Genomic DNA, 20,251 nt, shown 5'->3' with positions numbered 1-20,251 from the left:
AGCAGAATTATTTCTTGGAGATTCTTCGAGGTGCACACGCTGATGAACTCGGGAGTTTGGAGTAATCGAGGGAAAGTATACGCCAGGAAATTAAGAAACTTTGGAAATATCGTAGCACGCTTCGAAGAGCTCGAAAGATATTAATAACGAAGTTACTATAGTCCTTCGTTTCTCTCGGGAGTTATTTAGAAACAAAATTGGGATTTTTTGCAAGAATCTCGGTCAATCCTCTATTTAGGCACCTAGTGGTGGATCGGGAAGGGTAATTTTCAATAATGACGATAAACCAAAATTCTACAATACTCTTTTCTTTCATCCCTTCCAAGTATTACCTAAAAAAAAAAAATAGAAAATATCAAACTTCGAGACACTTAGTGGTATATCAAGAAGGGTAATTTTCAATAATGACGATAAACCAAAACTGTACAACAATCTTTTCTTTCATTTCTTCCAAATATTACCTTAAAAAAATAATATAAGACAACTTCAAGACATTCTGTGTATAGTCTCGATAATTTCTCGATTTAGACACTTAGTGGTAGATCAAGAAAGGTGATTTTCAATGATGACGATAAACCAAAATTGTACAACAATCTTTTCTTTCATTTCTTCCAAATATTACCTTAAAAAAATAATAGAAGACAACTTCAAAACATTCTGTGCACAGTCTCGATAAATGCTCGATTTAGACACTTAGTGGTTTTTCAATAATGACGATAAACCAAAATTCTACAACACTCTTTTCTTTCCTTCCTTCCAAATATTACCTAAAGAAACAAAAGAATACAAAGTACCAAACATCCAGACACTCTGCGCACAGTCTCGATAAATTCTCAAACCTAACGATCAAAGCCTGCACGAAATTACAATTTTATATCCACTAAACAAAAATCCTCCACGAAAAAACAACATTCTCTCCCCAAAGAAACGTACTCTTCTAGTACACACCCGAGTACCTTTTCTCCCGCGCGTTGAAATCACCGCGAACTTCGAACGGACGTCTCGCGCGGGACTTTCGGTTTCGAAAGGGGGAACCAAAGGTAGTCCCCCGTCAGTCCCGCGACCGCGGGAAAACGTAACGCGGAAAAAGGGAAACCCAACGGCGTATAGGGAACACGATCCGTGGTGATAAATATCGATCATACCGTGGGCCCAGTCATGCGCGTAGTGCCGGCGATCGAGAAAACGGAATAAAATCGGTCTCGGCCGGCTCGGGACGGTGCTATTCTCGCCTCGCGGCCCCCGGCGACAGCTAGAAATAGACGGAGATCTAGATAAGTCATTACGTGGAACGGCTCGTTAGCGATTCACTCTCCCGTGGCCCCCTCTCGCGGTAGTCGTCGCGGCGGTGGCGGCGGTGGCGGCGGTGGCGGTGGCGGCGCTCAGGAAAACGATTTCCCGCGTCCAGTAGGGGGACAGAGGGGGGTGCTGCGCGTCGCGAAAACGGCGTGACCGATTATTAACGCGCGCGGGAGCCAGCTGGTACCACGTAGTGCCAGGACACGGAATTCAGATCTCGCGCATCGACGAGTCATCCCCGCTGGGAAAGTCACGAAGAGGAAGGAAACGCTCGAACGAGTGAAAGAGAGGTAGAGAGACACATAAAGAGAGAGACAGAGAGAGAAGAGGATTCGTTGGAACGAGAATGACGACGCGCGTTCCGCGAACATCGGCGAGTATCAGGGTCACGCCGAGTGCGTCGAAGTCACGCGCTCCTCGTTCGGGGAGAGGTGGGGGGAGGGGCACAAACGGTGGGGAAATTGGTGGACGTCGGTTGACGCATCGATGTTTTTTTTTTTTTGTTTTCTTTTTTCTTCTTCTTCTTCTTCTTCTCTTCTTTCCTTGAGCAACGATGATGCGTCGTTCTGATTTTTGAACCTCTCGGAGACACGATCGCCGCGATCGCTCCACGCAGGTGAACGTTGGATCATCGGTTCGAGGAAAGCGTGAAACTTGTTTCGAATTTGTTCGAAGAACAGAGGGAGTATTCGGGAGGTGTTCTAACGTGTAACTTCGGAGAAATTGATTCCTTTTGGACACGTTTCGATCGAAGCGATATCGTCGACTGGACGAACGAGAGGAACTGTGTTGAAGGAGATTGTGTAAAAGGTTGAAGGAGAGGGAGTAGAGGAGGAATGCAAAGTTCGGGTGGAACGTTCGTGGTTTCGAGTGTGTTACGAGACGAGAGAATATTGAAGTTTTTGGTGTACACGGGGGAAATGTTCACGAAGAAACGTTGTACAAAAATACCGACCGGTTTTCTCTATCGAAATGGTAAAGAAGTAATTCTCGAAGGAATACAGTGGACACCCTGTTGACCGATAGAAATGGAAAATTCGTAGACATTTGACTCATTGAATTTACCTGATCGATTTAGTGGTCCAGCAACGATACCGTGCATTGAAATCACCGTAGTGGGAGCAATTCGCGTCGACCTTACGCTCGGGCAATTTTATCGGTCGCGATCCGCGTTATCAATTTCAATTGTTCACCCGCGGGTGATTTACCGTTTCTTCCCCATCCGAGCGGAGAAATTTCAAGCATTCGAAAAGAACCAATTCACCGAGATACAAACATTCGAAACGCAGCAGGCGCTCCATACTCGCAGGCTCGTTTGAACGCCGCTCTGACTCACGGTGTCTAAAGATAAAGCGCGAATCGAACATTCCGACGAAATATCGCCCTCGTGAACGCACAATGGGCTTTTTGCAATCTCGGTATCGATCTACCTGGAATTATCCAGAAACCTAATCCGCCCGGTCGGTGGTGTTACCGTTGTTTATCGATACTCCCGTTAAACGAACCCACGTTGTCTATTATTCATCGTTCCGGTGACGCGAGATAAATAACACTCTCCTTAGAGATCTACTTTCCTCGACGACCTCTTCGAAGGTCTCTTGAGGTTAATATTCTCTTCGAAGTCACCTCGAACTCGTCGAAGCGGGATCGGTCATTTTTCACGTCGACTCGGACGCTTCGAGAGCGTCTAAAAAAGAAGAGAGAAAAGAATAATAATTGTTTAGCGCGCGTTAAAAATTATTAGAGTTAGGTCGAAGTAATTTTCACCCGCGAGAATCGCGAGCGTTCGATTTTGCACGCGCTGCTTGGAACAATCGACCAGCCAAGCTCGATCTGCGATTCTACACGATGGTGGACAAACCTCTGGACCGAACCACGTGGTACCGAAAGCAACTAAATGGGAAAAGTTCGTTTAAATTTATGTCGGAAAATTCTCTAGAGAAAGTGATATTTTCGTAAAAATTGATTCCAAAGAAGAGTGATTTACCGTTTCTTCCCCATCTGAGCGGAGAAATGTCTTCTTTTCTAAAGAAGAATCTCCTATCCCCTTCTCTTCTAAAGAAGAGGAAAAAAAAAAATAATTTTTTAGCGCGCGCCTCTCTTCTTTTCACACCGTTCCCAAACAATCGAGCCAGACGCACCTGCGCGGCAAGGTGGTGTTCCTCTTCATCGAAAACGCGGATACGTCCTCGTCTGCGTTGCTTCGACACATGTCGGCAGCCTCTGTTCGTCCGTTTTCGTCTACTCGCGACGTTTGTGGCCTCCTTCTCTATTACGTTCCTCCTCCTTCTCCTTTTCCTCCTCCACCTTCTCCAGAGTTGGTTCTTTTCGTTCGAACTCTCGCCGCGTCCTTGTTCTCCGCCTCTTACTCGCTCGCGGTATCCGACAATCTATATTAAGGACGTGGGAATGTGAAATGGCTTGTCCAGCTCCAGAGGCTGTACGAGTCGCGGTGTGGTCTCTCCGGGGCGAGGATCGCGACGACGAAATTTTCCCAATTTTCACCGACCAGGGGCGTTCGAGTTTATCGTGGACATTTGCACGCGGCAAAATATTGATTCGGGAGTGTTTGTACCGAGTTGTTTACCGTTAAACGGAACGATCCGAGCGGTAAACTCGAGCTCGTAATTCTTCAATGGAGATCGAACTAGAACGATTCGAAGAAAGGGGAACAGTAACAAACTCTAGATAGACTTGGAGAAGAAGTAGAGGAATGCAAAGGAATGTATGAATTTTTTTTGAGAATTGAAAAAAATTCTTTTTTTTTGTTTAAATTCTGGGGGTGACGGCACTGTTGCGTCGAGAAAACGTTTTCGTGCAGGGTGCCCAGAAATGGGGTGAATTTGTCACGATGTTAACTAGGCAGAGTGGATGAAAAAAGTTTCTACGAAAATGATGTAGAGAAACATTATTAATATTTGAAGATTCATCGGTGAAATTATCGTCGTGTTTACAAAATTCTAAGATCACGAATCGATGATTCTTAGAATAATTTGTAACAATTATCGCGATACTTCCCGAGAAAGTTTCTTCGTTTATTTTATTTCCGTAAGAGTCGTTAAATACGTGGACGGGATAGGTTGTAATTCAATGGATACTGGGAGACAGTTGGATCGGGTCCCGTCGGTAGTCCCCGAGCGTGTTTTTCACACGATGGTGTCACATTTTCGATGGAATGTGCGCGAGTTCCTTAAAAAACAATTCTCTCCCGACAAAAAAGGAACTTTAGCATTTTACAAGGCTCGTATATCAGAAAACCGTTATTCAAGCTCGAGAGACCTTGTTCGATCTGCGCGAGAATTATGAATCTCATTACCTGTCGTATATTCAGAAAAATTGTTTAACAATATCTCTAAGCGGTATACGAACTGCGATCGATCTAAAGACTGGACATCTTGCTTTTAAACGTCGAGAAACTTTTCACGAAAGGGATCAATTTTTACGAAAATGTCACTTTCGGTTGAGAATTTTCCGACATAAATTTAAACCTACTTTTCTCATCTAGTTACTTTCGGTACCACGTGTTTGTTTCCAGAGGTTTGTCCACCACCGTGTAGAATCGCAGATCGAATACTTTCGATAAGAAAAAAGAAGTTGGGAAATATTGCTTGACCATTCGCAAAGTGGTTATCTTCTTGTAATTTTTCTTTTTGGGGGGATTTCACGGAGAACTTTCAACAAGAAAAGAAAAGGTGGGAAATATTGCGTCAGAATCGACAAAGTAGTTGTCTTCTTGTATTATTGTATAATTTTTCTTCATCGCGTGCAAAATCGAACGGTCGCGATTGTCGCGGGTGAAAATTACTTCAACCTCGAGGCGGTCCTCTCCCCTCTAATCGCGTTAACCAGCGCGACGTCATCGTCGCGTCTGTCGGCACCGTCGTGGCGTGTTTGCGGGCTCACTTACGACGACGCGGACCAAAGGTCGCGGACGTTTCGCGGAATACGTCGAAACCGTCGTGCGACACGACGCCGCGCGTCGAAATCCAGTTCACCGCGTACGCGCCGAACGCTTTCAGCGGCCGATTGCCGCCAAGCCGGCTCGGATTCCCGTCACGTGCGGGAAACTATCGGCGCGCTTGTTTTTTTTTTCCCCCATTTTTTTTCTTTTTACGTACTCCCCTCCCCGCCCTCCCCGCGTGTCTCTACGGGAGGAAATTGTTCCCGCAGCGCGAACGCTCGACTTAGCGAAACGCCGTGCCAATCGCATTCCCGACGCGCCGAGATCGAAGAAACGCGCGCCGTGTTCGGCTGAGTCTAACCATTCGCGAAATTGATCCACGCTGTCCGATCGAAAGATGTACAGTTGTTTTATAAACTCGCGGGATGAATGGTACGTGACGCGGCGCGGAAGAGTTTCGAGAGTGTTTGAGTAAGTTTGGGGAGATTTGGGGAAGTTTACGTCGAGAGGAATTGGTAGGTGGGAAATATTGCGCGAGGATTTAGAGAGTGGTCAATTTCTTGTAATTTTTAGTTTTGGGGGGATTTTATGGAAAACTTTCAGGAAGACTGAAGTAGGTGGGAAATATTGCGTGAGGATCGAATAAAATGGTGATTTATTTTTAATTTTTCTTTTTGTGGGGATTTCATAGAAAACTTTCCATAAGAAAAGAAAAGGTGGGAAATATTGCACGAGGGTCCATAAAATGGTGATTTATTTGTAATTTTTATTTTTGTGGGGATTTCATTGAAAACTTTCGGGAAGAATGAAGTAGGTGGGAAATATTGCGCGAGGATTCATAAAATGATGATTTACTTGTAATATTTCTTTTTGTGGGGATTTCATGGAAAACTTTCGATAAGAAAAAAGAAGATGAGAAATATTGCGTGACCATTCGCAAAGTGGTTATCTTTTTGTAATTTTTCTTTTTGGGGGGATTTCATGGAAAACTTTCGATAAGAAAAGAAAAGGTGGGAAATATTGCGCGAGGGTCCATAAAATGGTGATTTACTTGTAATTTTTCTTTTTGTGGGGATTTCATGGAAAACTTTCGATAAGAAAAAAGAAGGTGGGAAATATTGCGTGAGGATCCACAAAGTGATTATCTTCTAGTAATTTTTCTTTTTGGGGGGATTTCACGGAGAATTTTCGGGAAGAAAAAAGAAGGTGGAAAATATTGCGCGAGGATTTAAGGAGTAGTACATTTCTTCTAATTTCTCTTTTTGGGGGGATTTCATGGAAAACTTTCGATAAGAAATAAGTAGGAGGGAAATTTTGCGTGAGGATTCAGAGAGTGATCATTTATTTGTAATTTCTCTTTTGGGGGGAATATCACGGAAAACTTTCAATAAGACAAGAAAAGGTGGGAAATATTGCGTCAGAATCCACAAAGTAGTTATCTTCTTGTACTATTGTATAATTTTTCTTTTTGGGGAAATTTCATGGAAAGCTTTCCATAAGAAAAAGAAAGGTGGGAAATATTGCGCGAGAATTTAAAAAGTAGCCAATTTCTTGTAATTTCTCTTTTTGGGGGGATTTCACGGAGAACTTTTAATAAGAAAAGAAAAGGTGGGAAATATTGCGTCAGAATCCACAAAGTAGTTATCTTCTTGCATTATTGTATAATTTTTCTTTTTGGGGAAATTTCATGGAAAGCTTTCGATAAGAAAAAGAAAGGTGGGAAATTTTGTGTGAGGATTCAAAGAGTGGTCATCTACTTATAATTTCTCTTTCTGGGGGAATATCACGGAAAACTTTCAATAAGAAAAGAAAAGGTGGGAAATTTTACGCAAGGGTCCACAGAGTGATCATCTTGTGATTTTTTACTGTTTGGATAAAATTGTTTCACAAGAAGTTTTGGGAAATTTTGAAAAAGTGTTCGAGAGAAATATTGCGTAATGTTTGGTAAAGTAGTCATCTCCTAGTAGTCTTTATCTTTTTTGGAATAAAATTTTTCCACGGGAAATTTTCGATAGGAAGTAAGTGTTCGAGGAAAATAGGTAGCTGGAAAATATTACGTAAGAGTTCACAGCAGAATCATTTTATCTTATTTTTCTTTTTTGTGATAGATAAAATAACTTCAATCTCGCGTCAAGGTCGATTGTAGGAAGATTCGAGGTGAAAGAAAAATAACTTTTGGTTATTTGGATATTAATTATACATTATGGATAATTAGAATTGTTAATCGATGCGAGCTTGAATTTATAGGGGTCCGACAGCGATGCAAGGAACGCTGCAAATATCTTAAGTATAAATATGTATGTACGAGGAAAAACAGAGTACAAGTTTATTTGAAGTTTTTACTCAAATTCTTCTCATAACTTTTGATCATAATTCAGACGAGTGTCACTGTTCTCTTCCATTCTGTGTAACTATTTCAAAGTAAATTATTCGTAACCGAACAATTGAACTAATTCTATCGACACTCTAGAAAAATTATTCAAAATGGCCTCCATTTAGAAGAGTAGAATATACAACTAGAGTAACAGATAATCTATTCAACGATAGAATAAATTTCCAACAGTAGAACAAATCAATAAAAATTCAATAATAAAACGAACGAAACTTCAATCCCAGATCGAATCGATAAAAATTCAATAACCCTGTGAATTTCCAACGATCCAACAAATGTACAAAAATTCACCAATAGTATACTCGTAAAAATTCTCTCGTGCAACCAACTCCCAAACGATTCAACCGTACGATGAATTTCCAAAGATGCAATGGAATTCGAAAAAAAAAAAAAAAAAAAAAATACGATAACCCACCGAAAGGTAGAAAAATACCACCGGTACGAATACCCGAAGATTCGACTCAGCTGTAACGACCATATGAAAAAAAATTCGTTCCCGAAAGCAATCTTCGGCTCGCGATCTCGCGAGATCGTAAATCCTCGACCGTCTTTGGTGCACGCTGTAACGTCGTGAACGTTTTCCGTCGACAATTTGTCAAACTTTCCCGCGCCGGTTTCCGTTCACGATCACGGACAACGATTTCCCCGTTGGCGTTCTATATGGCGTTACAAATCGGCCCGGGATTCCGGGCGTGCCGGCTGATTTGTGATAATCTCCGCTGTCCATGACGGATTTGTCGCAGCCGGCCCTAAATGGCGCGCACGGTTTCTGTCGCCGGGAATTTTCTCCCGGTCGCGCGGCGTTTGATTCGTGCGCTGCTGGTACGTGATTCGTGACCGGGACGAGGACCGGCGGGGAAGTAAAAAAAAAGAAAAAAGGAAAAAAAAACTTGAAAACTCCGCTGCGAACACGCGCTCGCACGCCTCTTGCGCAATCCCCGCGGATCCCGTTGTCCACCTTGTTTTCTGTCTACGGTCAAGATACGCACAGCTGACCGAGCCGCGAACGCGCGGCGACGCAATCGCGCCACGCCGCGCGCTTATAAACACGCACGCATGTTTCACGACCTACCGGATCGCGTCTCGATCGATGATCGTTTTCGTCGCTCGATTTATCGACGAACCATCCGCGAACCGATCGTTTCGGTACGTCTACGGGCAACGAGAAACACGAAAACCTCACAATGTTTCGTGAATTACCATCTGCGCGCTGATCATGGGTCCTTTAGGTACTACGTGAGATATTTCTAGGTTAGGTGCGTCGAGACCGCGCTAGTTTCGTTCGTTGAGAAATGGTATTTTTTAAGGTTCGTTGTACTAATTGCTATAATACGTATTTAGGTAAAGAGAAACACGAGTAACTTGTGTCTCGTGAATTGAACTCTATGCGCGCGCCGATCACGGGACTTCGAGGTACTACGATCGATATTTCTAGGTTAGGTTCGTCGACTCGTACACGGAGACTACGTGAGTTTCGTTGGTTGAGAAATGGTATTTTTTAAGTTTTAAGGTTCGTGGAACTAATTACCGTGATACGTCTTTGGGTAAGGAGAAACACGAGTAACTCGTGTCTCGTGTATTGAACTCTATGCGCGCGCCGATCACGGGACTTCGAGGTACTACGATCGATATTTCTAGGTTAGGTTCGTCGACTCGTACACCGAGACTACGTGAGTTTCGTTCGTTGAGAAATGGTATTTTTTAAAGTTCGTGGAACTAATTACCGTGATACGTCTTTGGGTAAGGAGAAACACGAGTAACTCGTGTCTTGTGAATTGAACTCCATGCGCGCGCTGATCACAGGCCCCTACTATGATCGATATTTCTAGGTTAGGTGCGTCGAGACTACGCGAGTTTCGTTCGTTGAGAAATGGTATTTTGTAAGCTTCGTGGTACTAATTGCTATAATACGTACTTGGGTAAAGAGAAGTCCCTGCGAATTAAAGGGTTACATACCTTTGTGTATAAAAAGGTATAAAAAGGTACTGGCTTAAAGAAAGTATTCGAGGAAAACTATTCTATGAATTAATTTCATTGTTTCATTAGAAGAGTGGTATACATTCTAGATTATTTCAGAAAATTGTTATAATTATATGTAAGCGAATATGGTCAAGGAATCAATTTTCGTAGGATCATAACTCCACAGTCCCGATTACGAGCCCTCCAGGTACTTCCATCGATTTCTAAGTTAAATATCGAAAGTAACTCCGAACATCGCAATATGTACCACCGTGCATTGAAATCACCCAAGTACCGCAAGAAAGTATCATTATCGATTTGGAATTTTTCACTTGTCTATCCTCCAGAACATATTCTGTACAATCCTTAGAAACCTACCAGAGAATACCTCCAAATATATATTCTCAATCCTGTAAAAAGACTACGTTTAATCGCGCAGATCGTTTCAATTCTTCCCTCGGGATCAGCGACGAGCCCCCATTGAGAATCACAACGAATTATCATTTACAAATTCAGAGTTCAGTGTTCACCGGCCCGTGACCCTAAAATCGAACACTAACCGTGCACGCGCGTAACATTACCTGTCGCGTTCGATCCTCCAGGAATTGATTTAAAAAAACCCCTAACCGTGGAGTTTCTCCGTAAAGTCAGAATCCACGGATGGATTTAAAAGAGCGGGACGATTCCGATCGCGGAACGAAACGCTTTCTAACGGAACGCTCGCGAAGGACTACGCGCTGTCCGCCTCTGCTTCCAACGTCTGCGCGGGTACGTGTAGATATAATATTCCGTATCCCGCGAAAGTTTCGCTGGTACGAGCATGCCGTACGCTAGATCATATTCCATCTTGGACAATGAGCGTTTCGTAGGCGGAAGCGATCGGTATACCCCCGGGGCCGTGCTCGTTTTCGCGTGCGCGCGATCCACGGCACCGTAACCTCTTTCACACAGTCGCGGTGACAGCCAAGGATCATCTGGCGTACGGGAGCCGTTTCCAACGCGTCCGACGTCGCGATCTAAGATCGTTGCCGCGAGATTGTCCCGCCGCGGGTACCGCTGGAGAAGATCCGCTTCGAAGCGCGCCGCGGCGCGCATCTCGCGATCATTACCAGTTTGTCAACCTTCCTGGCGTTGTTGTTCCTGGGTCGCGGCGAACGTCGATTAATCAACGCCACTGCGAGAGGACGTCCGTCGATTCCGCGTTTCCCCTGCAAATTCACCGACCGGATCGTACGGATCGTACGGTGAAATTGTGCTGAACTCCGGTAGCGTACACCAGCCGAGAGTGAGTGGACTTGCAACTGATGCGGTCTAAGATCTACGTATGACGATTCAAAGAGGTGTAGTTGTTGTATAGTTGTTGTGCTGGCCACTGGGTAGTTTTTAATTCGTGATCTTTGAAACGAATGGGACGAAGATACTCTAGTGGAAGTGTGCTGAACTCCGGTAGCAAAGATGAGCCAAGAGTGTACTTGCAACTATTGGGGTCTAAGATATACGTATGACGATTGAGAGAGGTATAGTTCTTCGGTGCTGGCCATTAGGTAGTTTTTAGTTCTCGATCTTTGGAACGAATGGGATGAAGACACTCTGGTGGAAGTGTGCTCGACTCCGGTAGCAAAGATGAACCGACCAATGAAGATGCAAATACAAAGTAAGTGTATTTGCAACTGTTGGGGTCTAGAGAGGTATAGTCATTCGGTACTGGGCACTTTTTACGGTGCAGATACTTTTTAGTTCGTGATCTTCGAAACGAATGGAATGAAGATACTTTGGTGAAAGTGTACTGAACTCCAGTAGCAAAGATGAGCCGAAAGTAAGTGCATTTGCAACTGCTGGGGTATAGGATTTGCATCTACTGATTACGAGAAGTATAGTCATTCGGTACTAGGCACTTTTTACGGTACAGATACTTTTTAATTCGTGATCTTCGAAACGAATGGAATTAAGATACTTTGGTGGAAGTGTACTGACCTCCAGTAGCAAAGGTGAGCCAAGAGTGTACTTGCAACTATTGGGGTCTAAGATCTACATCTAGCGATTACGAGAGGTATAGATATACTGTATCACTAGATACTTTTTAATTTGTGATCTTCGAAAAAAATGGGATAAAGACACTTTGGTGGAAGTGTACTGAACTCCAGTAGCAAAATGAGCCGAAAGTAAGTGCATTTGCAACTGCTGGGGTATGGGATTTACATCTACTGATTACGAGAAGTATAATCATTCGGTACTAGGCACTAGATATTGTTTATTTCGTGATCTTGTAAATAAATGGGGTAAAGGCAGTTGTTGTAGGTATTCTAGTGGAAGCGTGTTAAACTCCGGTAGAAGAGACGAGTCGAGAATAAATGTACTCCCAACTGCTGGAGTCTGAAGTCTAAGGTCTACCCCATTAATTACGAGAGGTCTAGTTATTCCGGGTCAAAAACCCCTGGGTAGTGATGGATATTAGGGTCTGGATTATTTTTTAGTTGGTAATCTTCGGAATAAGAGCATTTAAACTAAGTATCTATGAGCTTTACGGTGCAGAACGTTATGTTAACTAGAACCTTGGGTCTTCCGGACTTCGTTCCTCGATGATTCGAATACGATTAGAATTACTCCGAGTCGGAAAAAACCCTTGGTAAGGTTTAAGAGCTGGATATTAAGAGCTAGATATTCTCTAATTCTCGATCTTCCGATCGATAGAATGAAGGTACTTAACCTAGACATTCGCGAGTGCTCCAGCGTTGAACTCTCTTTCAAACATCGCGCTATTCTTACGGAATAGTATACAAGCCAAGGTATTCACTTTCCATGCTTTGAAAATATTTTGTAGAAAATCCCGAAAATTTTCCAAGATTTTCGCAAAGTGAAAAAATTGTTTCTTAAAATCTTTTTCGAAAAATGTTTATTCTACAACCCCAATTGCAGATCAATCGTAAACATTCTTAGTGCTTCCGTACTCATTGCTTTCACATTTTACATCTAAAATTATACAAAAGACGTTAAGGCCCATACTCGGTGTTTTCGTACCCATTGCTTTCATACTTAACATCTAAAATTATACAAAAGATATTAAGCCCCATACTCGGTGCTTTCGTACCCATTGCTTTCATATTTTACACCTAAAATTATACAAAAGACACTAAGCCCCATACTCGGTGCTTTCGTACCCATTGCTTCCATATTTTACATCTAAAATCATACAAAAAGAAAAGAAAGCTAAGGCTCACATTCGATGCTTACGTACCGATTGCTTCGATACTCGATATCTAATAATAATACAAAAAACACCGAAGCCAATTGCAACAAAGGTATACTTAGAACGGCCGCGATGTATCGAAAGAGCAACGATTCGATTTCAAACCGTGGAAACGGGACGAGTACACGTTACCGGCTGATAATTGCACAGGGACGAGCAGGTTTCTCACGATCGTGCGTCGGCTGCTGAGTCACGGTCGCGGTGACACGAGGTCGTATAATCTCCGAGCGTTGTATCGAGGCTGAAATGTGGGCCACGGATCGATAGCACCGGACATTTCCAGCGGATGAGTCGTCGGTCCCATTTGGGCCGCGTACCGCTACGCGAGCTTTTGGGTTTTCGGGACCGTTAGCGGGCCGCCCACGTGGCTCTGCGTCAGGTGAAGCCCAGAATCCGAGCGTTTCCGGTTCGCGTGAAATATGCGCGGTCTTCCAGCGGGGTCATCGAGTTTATTCCACGATGGGGAATAAATAAAGTTTCGCGTTCGAATTACTCTAACGTCTGATGATCTTCAGCGAGTGTCGTCTAGGGGTCGTTCGTGACCCGTGAGCTTCTCGTCGAGTTCTTTACACAGTTTGATCTCTCCTGTTTGTAAAATCGACCGTGAACACCGAAATTAAACTTGTTCTCCGTCTCAGACTCGTTGCATAATTTCTCCTCTCAACGAGGCACGAAGACTTCGAAGATCCTCAAATGAAGAGATTCTCGGTACACTCTGCGCATACCATTCCCCCCGAAGTTACGGTACCTTCCGATTTATAAATATCATTCCCTCCACTTCGTATCTCGCACTTTCAATTTCGTAAATTGTGACCGGAATTAATCTCGACCTTCGTAGAAACCACGGGCCCGAGTAATAGACTCAGGTACCGATAACCGAAGTTCCCTCGGTGGAACGAAATTTAGGGGTCCTCGAGAACTCGAAACGAAGTAGAGGGGGACTCCCTACCCAGACGCTGGAACGACGCGTCGTAAATTAGCGCTTTCGGTAAACTCTGGCATACCTTCTGCATACCGTGCATTCTTGCCCAACATACGATGCCTTCCAATTTATATAAATATTATTTAAACTTCCCTCTGAAACGTTTCACGAGACTCCACCGCGATGGAGTACACCGAACGCGTAAATAGCTATTCGAAATTGGTTCTCTCGTGTAAACAGCCGATCTCGAATAGCGAAACGGTCGCGATAACGATAGTTCTCCCGGTGGAACGAAATTTAGGGGTCCTCGAGGACTCGAAACGGGGGGACTCCCTCCCCAGACACGGGAACGACGCGTCGTAAATTAGCGCTCGATGCGGCCCTTTCGTGGCGATTTTATTGTCGGCCCATGGGCGTTTAACTTTACGAGTGGCCACGACCGGCCCCGTACACGCTCCATCTACCGCGCCGTCACCGCAGCCACCCTGTCGCTGTTCTCGGACCTTCTGGAGCCGCGCTAATTCTCGTGACGCGCGTAACATGAAACCCTGACGTTTAATCCGTTGGTAACCGCGCGTGGCCCTCGCAGAATTCGCACACGACCGATCCTTTACACAGCGCGGCGATCTTTCATCCTAGACGCACCGTTCACCGTATCCTCGACGAAAGAGGACGATGTACCTTTATTGTGAATTCACCACGGTGACACTCGCCTATTCGTGGAAATCGCGGCGAAAATTAGCGACAATGACTCGCTACCGCTCAACCGTGCGGTATTAACTACTTCTCGTGTGGCTCGTTTCGATGTGAGAACTGGTTTCCCCTGTGCATCGATGACCTCGTTCCGAAACTTCTTATCGTGAGCAATTTTACGCGTTATAATACACATCGTATTATTATTACTTTAGATATATAGTTACGAGTGATAATAAATGCAACAGGTACGGATACAGTCAAATTGCTAATAAGTTTATCGAGTTTACTGCAGGCTTGAATCCTTCTGGTGATAATTTTCGCTCGAGATTGGTCCTCGCGTATGTGCTCGTTTTGCGATGTTTGATGTAATTTTATATAAATTTGCACGATTCTTTTCACCGTGGTGTCTCGAGACTTTGGATCATTTATGGGAGATTATTTCAACGTATTTCAAGATTATCTATTATAGTTTACTACGCTTAGAGCCTAGTAGAGTTCCCACGAAGTGAGAGATTATCATGGATGATCTGATATTTCTCAAGTAGCTTGCAATTTTTCTCGTAGATATCTGAAATGGATCAATACTCGAAGGATTGGGCAAGAATGTCCGAATAGAGTCCAAAATTAGAAACATCGAAACCGTAGAAGACCCAAACCTTGCGCTGGAAGGCTAAGCTCGAGAAGCTTCAAAAGTCTTCGTTTCGTTTGAACCTCGTTCTCGTTACATCCACTAAAAATATACGCTTTACCGTGAAGTCGAATTTGTAAAATTCTGAACGAAGAAATAATAACACCCCAGCCCGAGTCCGCCATTTCCCAAGCTACGTCCCTTTGCTTGCCCCTCGTCACGGAGTAGACAACCCGAGACATGCCTAATTTCAGAGCTGTGTGTCCCTCAACTCCCGTAACTCACCAGCCTCGTTTCTCCTCTGTTCGCAGTCGTTCTTCGGGCGGACCTACAACAATCTCGGCAGCATCTCCGAGTGCAAGAACGGTGGCGTGTGCGTGATCAACAAGAAGAACCGCACCGCTTGCAAGGCCTGTCGGCTGCGCAAGTGTCTGATGGTCGGGATGTCGAAGTCTGGCTCGCGTTACGGTCGTCGTTCGAACTGGTTCAAGATCCATTGCCTGCTCCAGGAGCAGACCAACGGGGGCCAGACGGTGAACGTGACGGCGGGCGCTGGTTCGCCGTTCGGGCCCGGTTTTCTGCCCGCGTTCCTACCCCAGGCGCCCAGCCAGCCTGGCAGCGGGGTGTACAAGGACGCGAAGGATCGCGCGTCACCTAGTCAGGAGGATCTGGCCCTCCAGTCGCACCTGCTGCACGTGGCGATGCTGAAACAGGAACGCGAGAGGGGCAACAAGTCGCCCCATCCCGACGACGTCGCACTTCAGAACCAGCTGCGCTTGTTGGCCTGGCAGAAGGAACGCGAGAGGGTGGGCGGGAATCCCCAGCAACCACCGGGTACACCACCACGGGACACAACCCCGCCGCCGTTTTACAAGCAACAACAACAACAGCACCCAGGATCACCGATGTTCCCGATGAACTTCGCTCAGAAGGACACGGTATGCGTGCCCTCGAGCCCATCAGACGTCTTCAGACCGTTCCTCCCGACTTACAAGAGGGCAGCGGACACACCCAGCGACAGTGGCGCCTCCTCCGTGGACGGTGGCGATGGCCAGGACACCGAATCCAGGAGCAACTCGGCTTTGAGCTACTTCAAGACCAGTGCCGCCTCGCCAACGCTCTCCGAGCGGGAGTTCCCTCCCAGGAAGATCAACGCCACCGTCACTCTCACCACGGGTTACCATCCGCATCAAGGTTTGGGATTGGTGTATCCGCCGCCGGGTCTGGTGACGCCAGCGGCCTCCCAACACTCGCCCAGGGGCGGAGATCTGCTCCTGGTCAGCCCAAGTCCAGGTGGTCTAGCCGTGGAACAGGACGAACCGATCGATCTCAGCGTCAGGTCGAGCAGAAGCTCCCCGCGGCCCAGCCAGTCCTCGGAGGAGGACAACAGGTCGAACGACAACGAGCGCGATCGCGACAGCCCCGCGAAGGAGGAGGCCACCACCAAGAGCAAACCTCTGGACCTGACGCTTGGCGTGAAGAGGCCCGCGGAGTTGCCTCTCTCGTTGTGAGGCCAACCCAACGTACACAACAAGCCCGCGCGACGGGCTGGTCCCGAGTTCTTACCCAGTCATCCGGTGGCTGTCTACGAATCTTCTTTGGAACGGTCGAACCGACTCCAGGGTAACCTGGAAACTCGAGGAGGAGGACGGTTGTCTTCGATGGATGTCTTCGAATCCTCTTTGGAGAGGTTGGACCGTGTATGGAGAACCTGGAGACTAGAGGAGGAGGACGAGTGTCTTTGAATCCTCTATGGAATGGTTAGATCAATTTTGGAGCACCTGGAAAATCAAGGACGAGGATAGTCACCTTGGAATCCTCTATGAAAGAGTCGAACCGATTCTGGAGCACCTGGAGAGTCAAGAATGAGGATAGTCACCTTGGAATCCTTTATGAAAGAGTCGAACCGATTCTGGAGCACCTGGAGAGTCAAGAATGAGGATAGTCACCTTGGAATCCTCCATGAAAGAGTCGAACCGATTCTGGAGTACCTGGAGAGTCAAGAACGAGGATAGTCACCTTGGAATCCTCTATGAAAGAGTCGAACCGATTCTAGAGCACCTGGAGAGTCAAGAATGAGGATAGTCGTCTTTGAATCCTCTACGGAAGGGTTGGACCGGTTCTGAAACACCTGGAGAGTCCTTGGACGAGGGTAGTCGTCTTTGGAACTTTTAACGAAAGATCTATTCTAGAGAGCCTGGAGACTCGAGGAAGGTGACACTCCTCGAATCCTCTTCTCGATGGGTCGAACCGTTTCCAAGGAACCCGAAAACTCAACGAGGACTAGAAAACTTACTAGAACAACGGTTGTCTTCGAGTCCCTCTTGGAAGGATCGAAACCTGGAAAGTCCAGCGAAACGGTTCGCATCGAACGAAAAGTGTCGAAGTCAGGGGTGCGAAGACGCTCGAAGATCATCCGAGGAATCATTGCGTGGCGCAACGGAGGGCACGACAACGAGGAATCCGATCGAGAGCCCCGCCACGAAAATGTGTTCAAATTTTGTACATAGGTGTGTGTGCCCCAGCCCCGATCCCCCCATGTTGCACCAATCCCAAGGAGTCGAGATTAATTTATTGCGGTAGCGGCTAGGGAACTCTCGACAGAGTTTTCGCTTAATTCCTTATCCTGACACGCGGTGAGGTTGTCGCTATGCATAGAGAAACATGTAAGTCCCCCTCCTAAACCCCCTGTATATAAAAGAAACGGAGAGTCCGCGGATATTACCGGCCAGTAGTGGAGTGCCTTAATATAATATATTTATATAAATATTCTATATGTATGTGTACGTATACCTTCGAAACGGACCGCTTTTTTGGGATCTTATCTCTCTATCGTGCGTACGACGGGGCCCATCGAGCGTCGTATGTTTCTCTTACCTCGTTGTACGACGAACCCTTCGGAGGGACGCGAGGAGGGGGCATGGAGACGCAGGAGAGCACGTTTCTCCGCGGATCCGCGAACCCTGTCTCGCGACGCAGCAGAGGCCAGTAAATAAAATGAAACGAAAGAGAGAGAGAGAGAGAGGAACGACGACACGTCGGGTCGATTGCGTAGAAAAGAACATACGTCGTCCATCTTGTAAATAAGAGGGCGGACGACCACGCTCGTCCGTGTATCCGGAATATCGCTTCCGTGCTCCCGCTCGGTGTACGACCTCAGGCTGGACGAACGATCGGTTGTTGTCTTCTTTTTTTCAATTTGTTTTTGTCTATCGCGTTCTCTTCTCCCGACATTTTGTTTCCCCCCCGATTTTTTTTTTTTTTTTTTGTATATAGTAGCACGTAAGCGGTGAACACGAGCGGCCAGTACCTAAACGTATCGCGAAATTAAATATTTTTGTTTAATCTACATGTGTCTTTTTCTTGCGTCGCCCTGACCTTTTGACATCCTGTTCCCAGTGGATGATCGTTCCCCTCGGCGAGGTGAGTACTTTTTTTTATTATTTATTTCGATTTAAATGAAAGTAATTGGACTAGTGTATCCAGTCTTACCGGTGATTATTGTTTCATTTTTTAATGTTTAAAAACGTAATGTTTGAAAACATCTATATTAATGTTTGACAAAAATATCGATAAGTGTATAACTTTGTAAACGCGACGTTATTTAAGAAATTAGGCTTGTTCGAGAAGAATTTCAAGGGTTTGATAGTAGATTTTGCTTTATTAGAGTGTAAAATAGAAAAAGTTTAGAAAAGTAAGTGTCAAATACCAACAAATTTCAGACAAAGGGATAAAGCAAATACGATGCAGTTTGAGGTGATCCTTTTCAATGTAGGTAGGTATCCACCGACTTACGAGTTTTTTAAAAAATAATTAAGATCCACGCGAAATTGATGTATTAATATAATAATGTATTACAATCGAGTGCACAACTCTGCAAGCTCTGTGTTCCATTCTTAGTACCTGATTATACGATCGCCTAGCAGAAAATGTCGCGACAACCGCGAGGTATTTCCTCCAATTTGCATGTATCGAGCGTAAACAAAAAAATTAGTCGATTCACGGAGCGACGAGTCGGTCGATCGTGAAGAGCCGGCAGTCGATCCGTGGACAACCTTGAGGTCGGACGTGCTTTCATTGCGATCGGGTATACAGGGTGAGACATTTCAAATTACCATCCTTGGTTTAGGTTATCAACCTAATTTTACCAGCGATTTCTCCAACTTTCCAACTCGTTGGAAAAATTACGTCGATCGAACGCGAGTCAATATCGAACTGATACTTTTTTTCCAAGCAGACTCACTTTCAAAATTCGTGGATATTTAAACAATTCTAATAGTCCAAAATTTTTAATAAATCTTCAAGTGGCGGGTGTCGATCAATTTTTTAATCATTTTTGATATTTCGTAAAAAGGTTCCTCGCATCTGATTTAAGATCGCAGAGGGTGATCTAATAGCTCTGACAGTTCAAAATTTGTAATAAATTTTCAAACGGCGGGTGTCGATCAATTTTTTAATCATTTTTGATATTTCGTAAAAAGGTTCCACGTATCTGATTTAAGATCGCAGAGGGTGATCTAATAGCTCTGATAGTTAAAAATTTATTACAAATTTTCAAACGGCGGTTGACGATTAATTTTTTTTATAATTTCTAACATTTCGCGAAAAGGTTCCTCGCATCTGATTTAGGACCGCAGAGGGTGAAAGATTGAAAAACGAGACACCCTGTACACATTACGACGCAATGTTTCGTCGCGGCCGCCATTAATCAATCGTAACAGGAAGCGCAAGAGTGTTGCAAAATCGTCGAGTTACGGATACCTGCCCACGCGGCTGACCTTGGCAGGTCGAGCGTTCTTTCCACGTCCGGATCGCACGCGAGCGGTGCGCCTCCTGTCCGCTTGGATCCACGTGACGTTGTCTTCGCGAACGTCGATTATCCATGCTAATCGACCACGGTTTTATACGCCGGTAATTACTTTACGTAAAGAGGTCTGTGCGCACGGAGGTTCGTCGAAGGTCCTCTCGTGAGTTTGGTCGATCGTCGTTCTCTGATGTTTAGCGCGAGGAAGTTCATCGAGGTTGCAGGTAAACCTCTGTACCTTCACAGTGTAGAGACAGTTCACGGTGACTCGTACGCGTCATTTGTTAAAGGTTTATTTACGAGCTGGATCAATCGAGCGAGAAAAAGAGTGTATCGGACCTACAGGTAAACTTCCAGTCGACTTTTGCTATAAAGTTTATAGCAGCTCGTACACACCGTTTAT

The 20,251-nt window shown here is 45.1% G+C and overlaps 1 protein-coding gene across 1 annotated transcript in view; it reads left to right on the top strand.

Moving 5' to 3' along the window:
* LOC143149353 (uncharacterized) overlaps positions 1-18,387 on the top strand; it is a 72,612-nt gene extending 54,225 nt beyond the window's left edge. Inside the window, exon 3 of the mRNA XM_076316670.1 lies at positions 15,356-18,387. Coding sequence (XP_076172785.1) covers positions 15,356-16,555 — 1,200 coding nt within the window. The 3' untranslated portion in view covers positions 16,556-18,387. The remainder of the gene's footprint in view (positions 1-15,355) is intronic.
* The last annotated feature ends 1,864 nt before the right edge of the window (positions 18,388-20,251 follow it).

The sequence above is a fragment of the Ptiloglossa arizonensis genome, chromosome 1, assembly GCF_051014685.1.
Source record: "Ptiloglossa arizonensis isolate GNS036 chromosome 1, iyPtiAriz1_principal, whole genome shotgun sequence".
Classification (NCBI taxonomy): domain Eukaryota; kingdom Metazoa; phylum Arthropoda; class Insecta; order Hymenoptera; family Colletidae; genus Ptiloglossa; species Ptiloglossa arizonensis.
The sequence above is the reverse complement of the archived record's forward strand: the minus strand, read 5'-3'. Positions and strand labels throughout refer to the sequence as shown.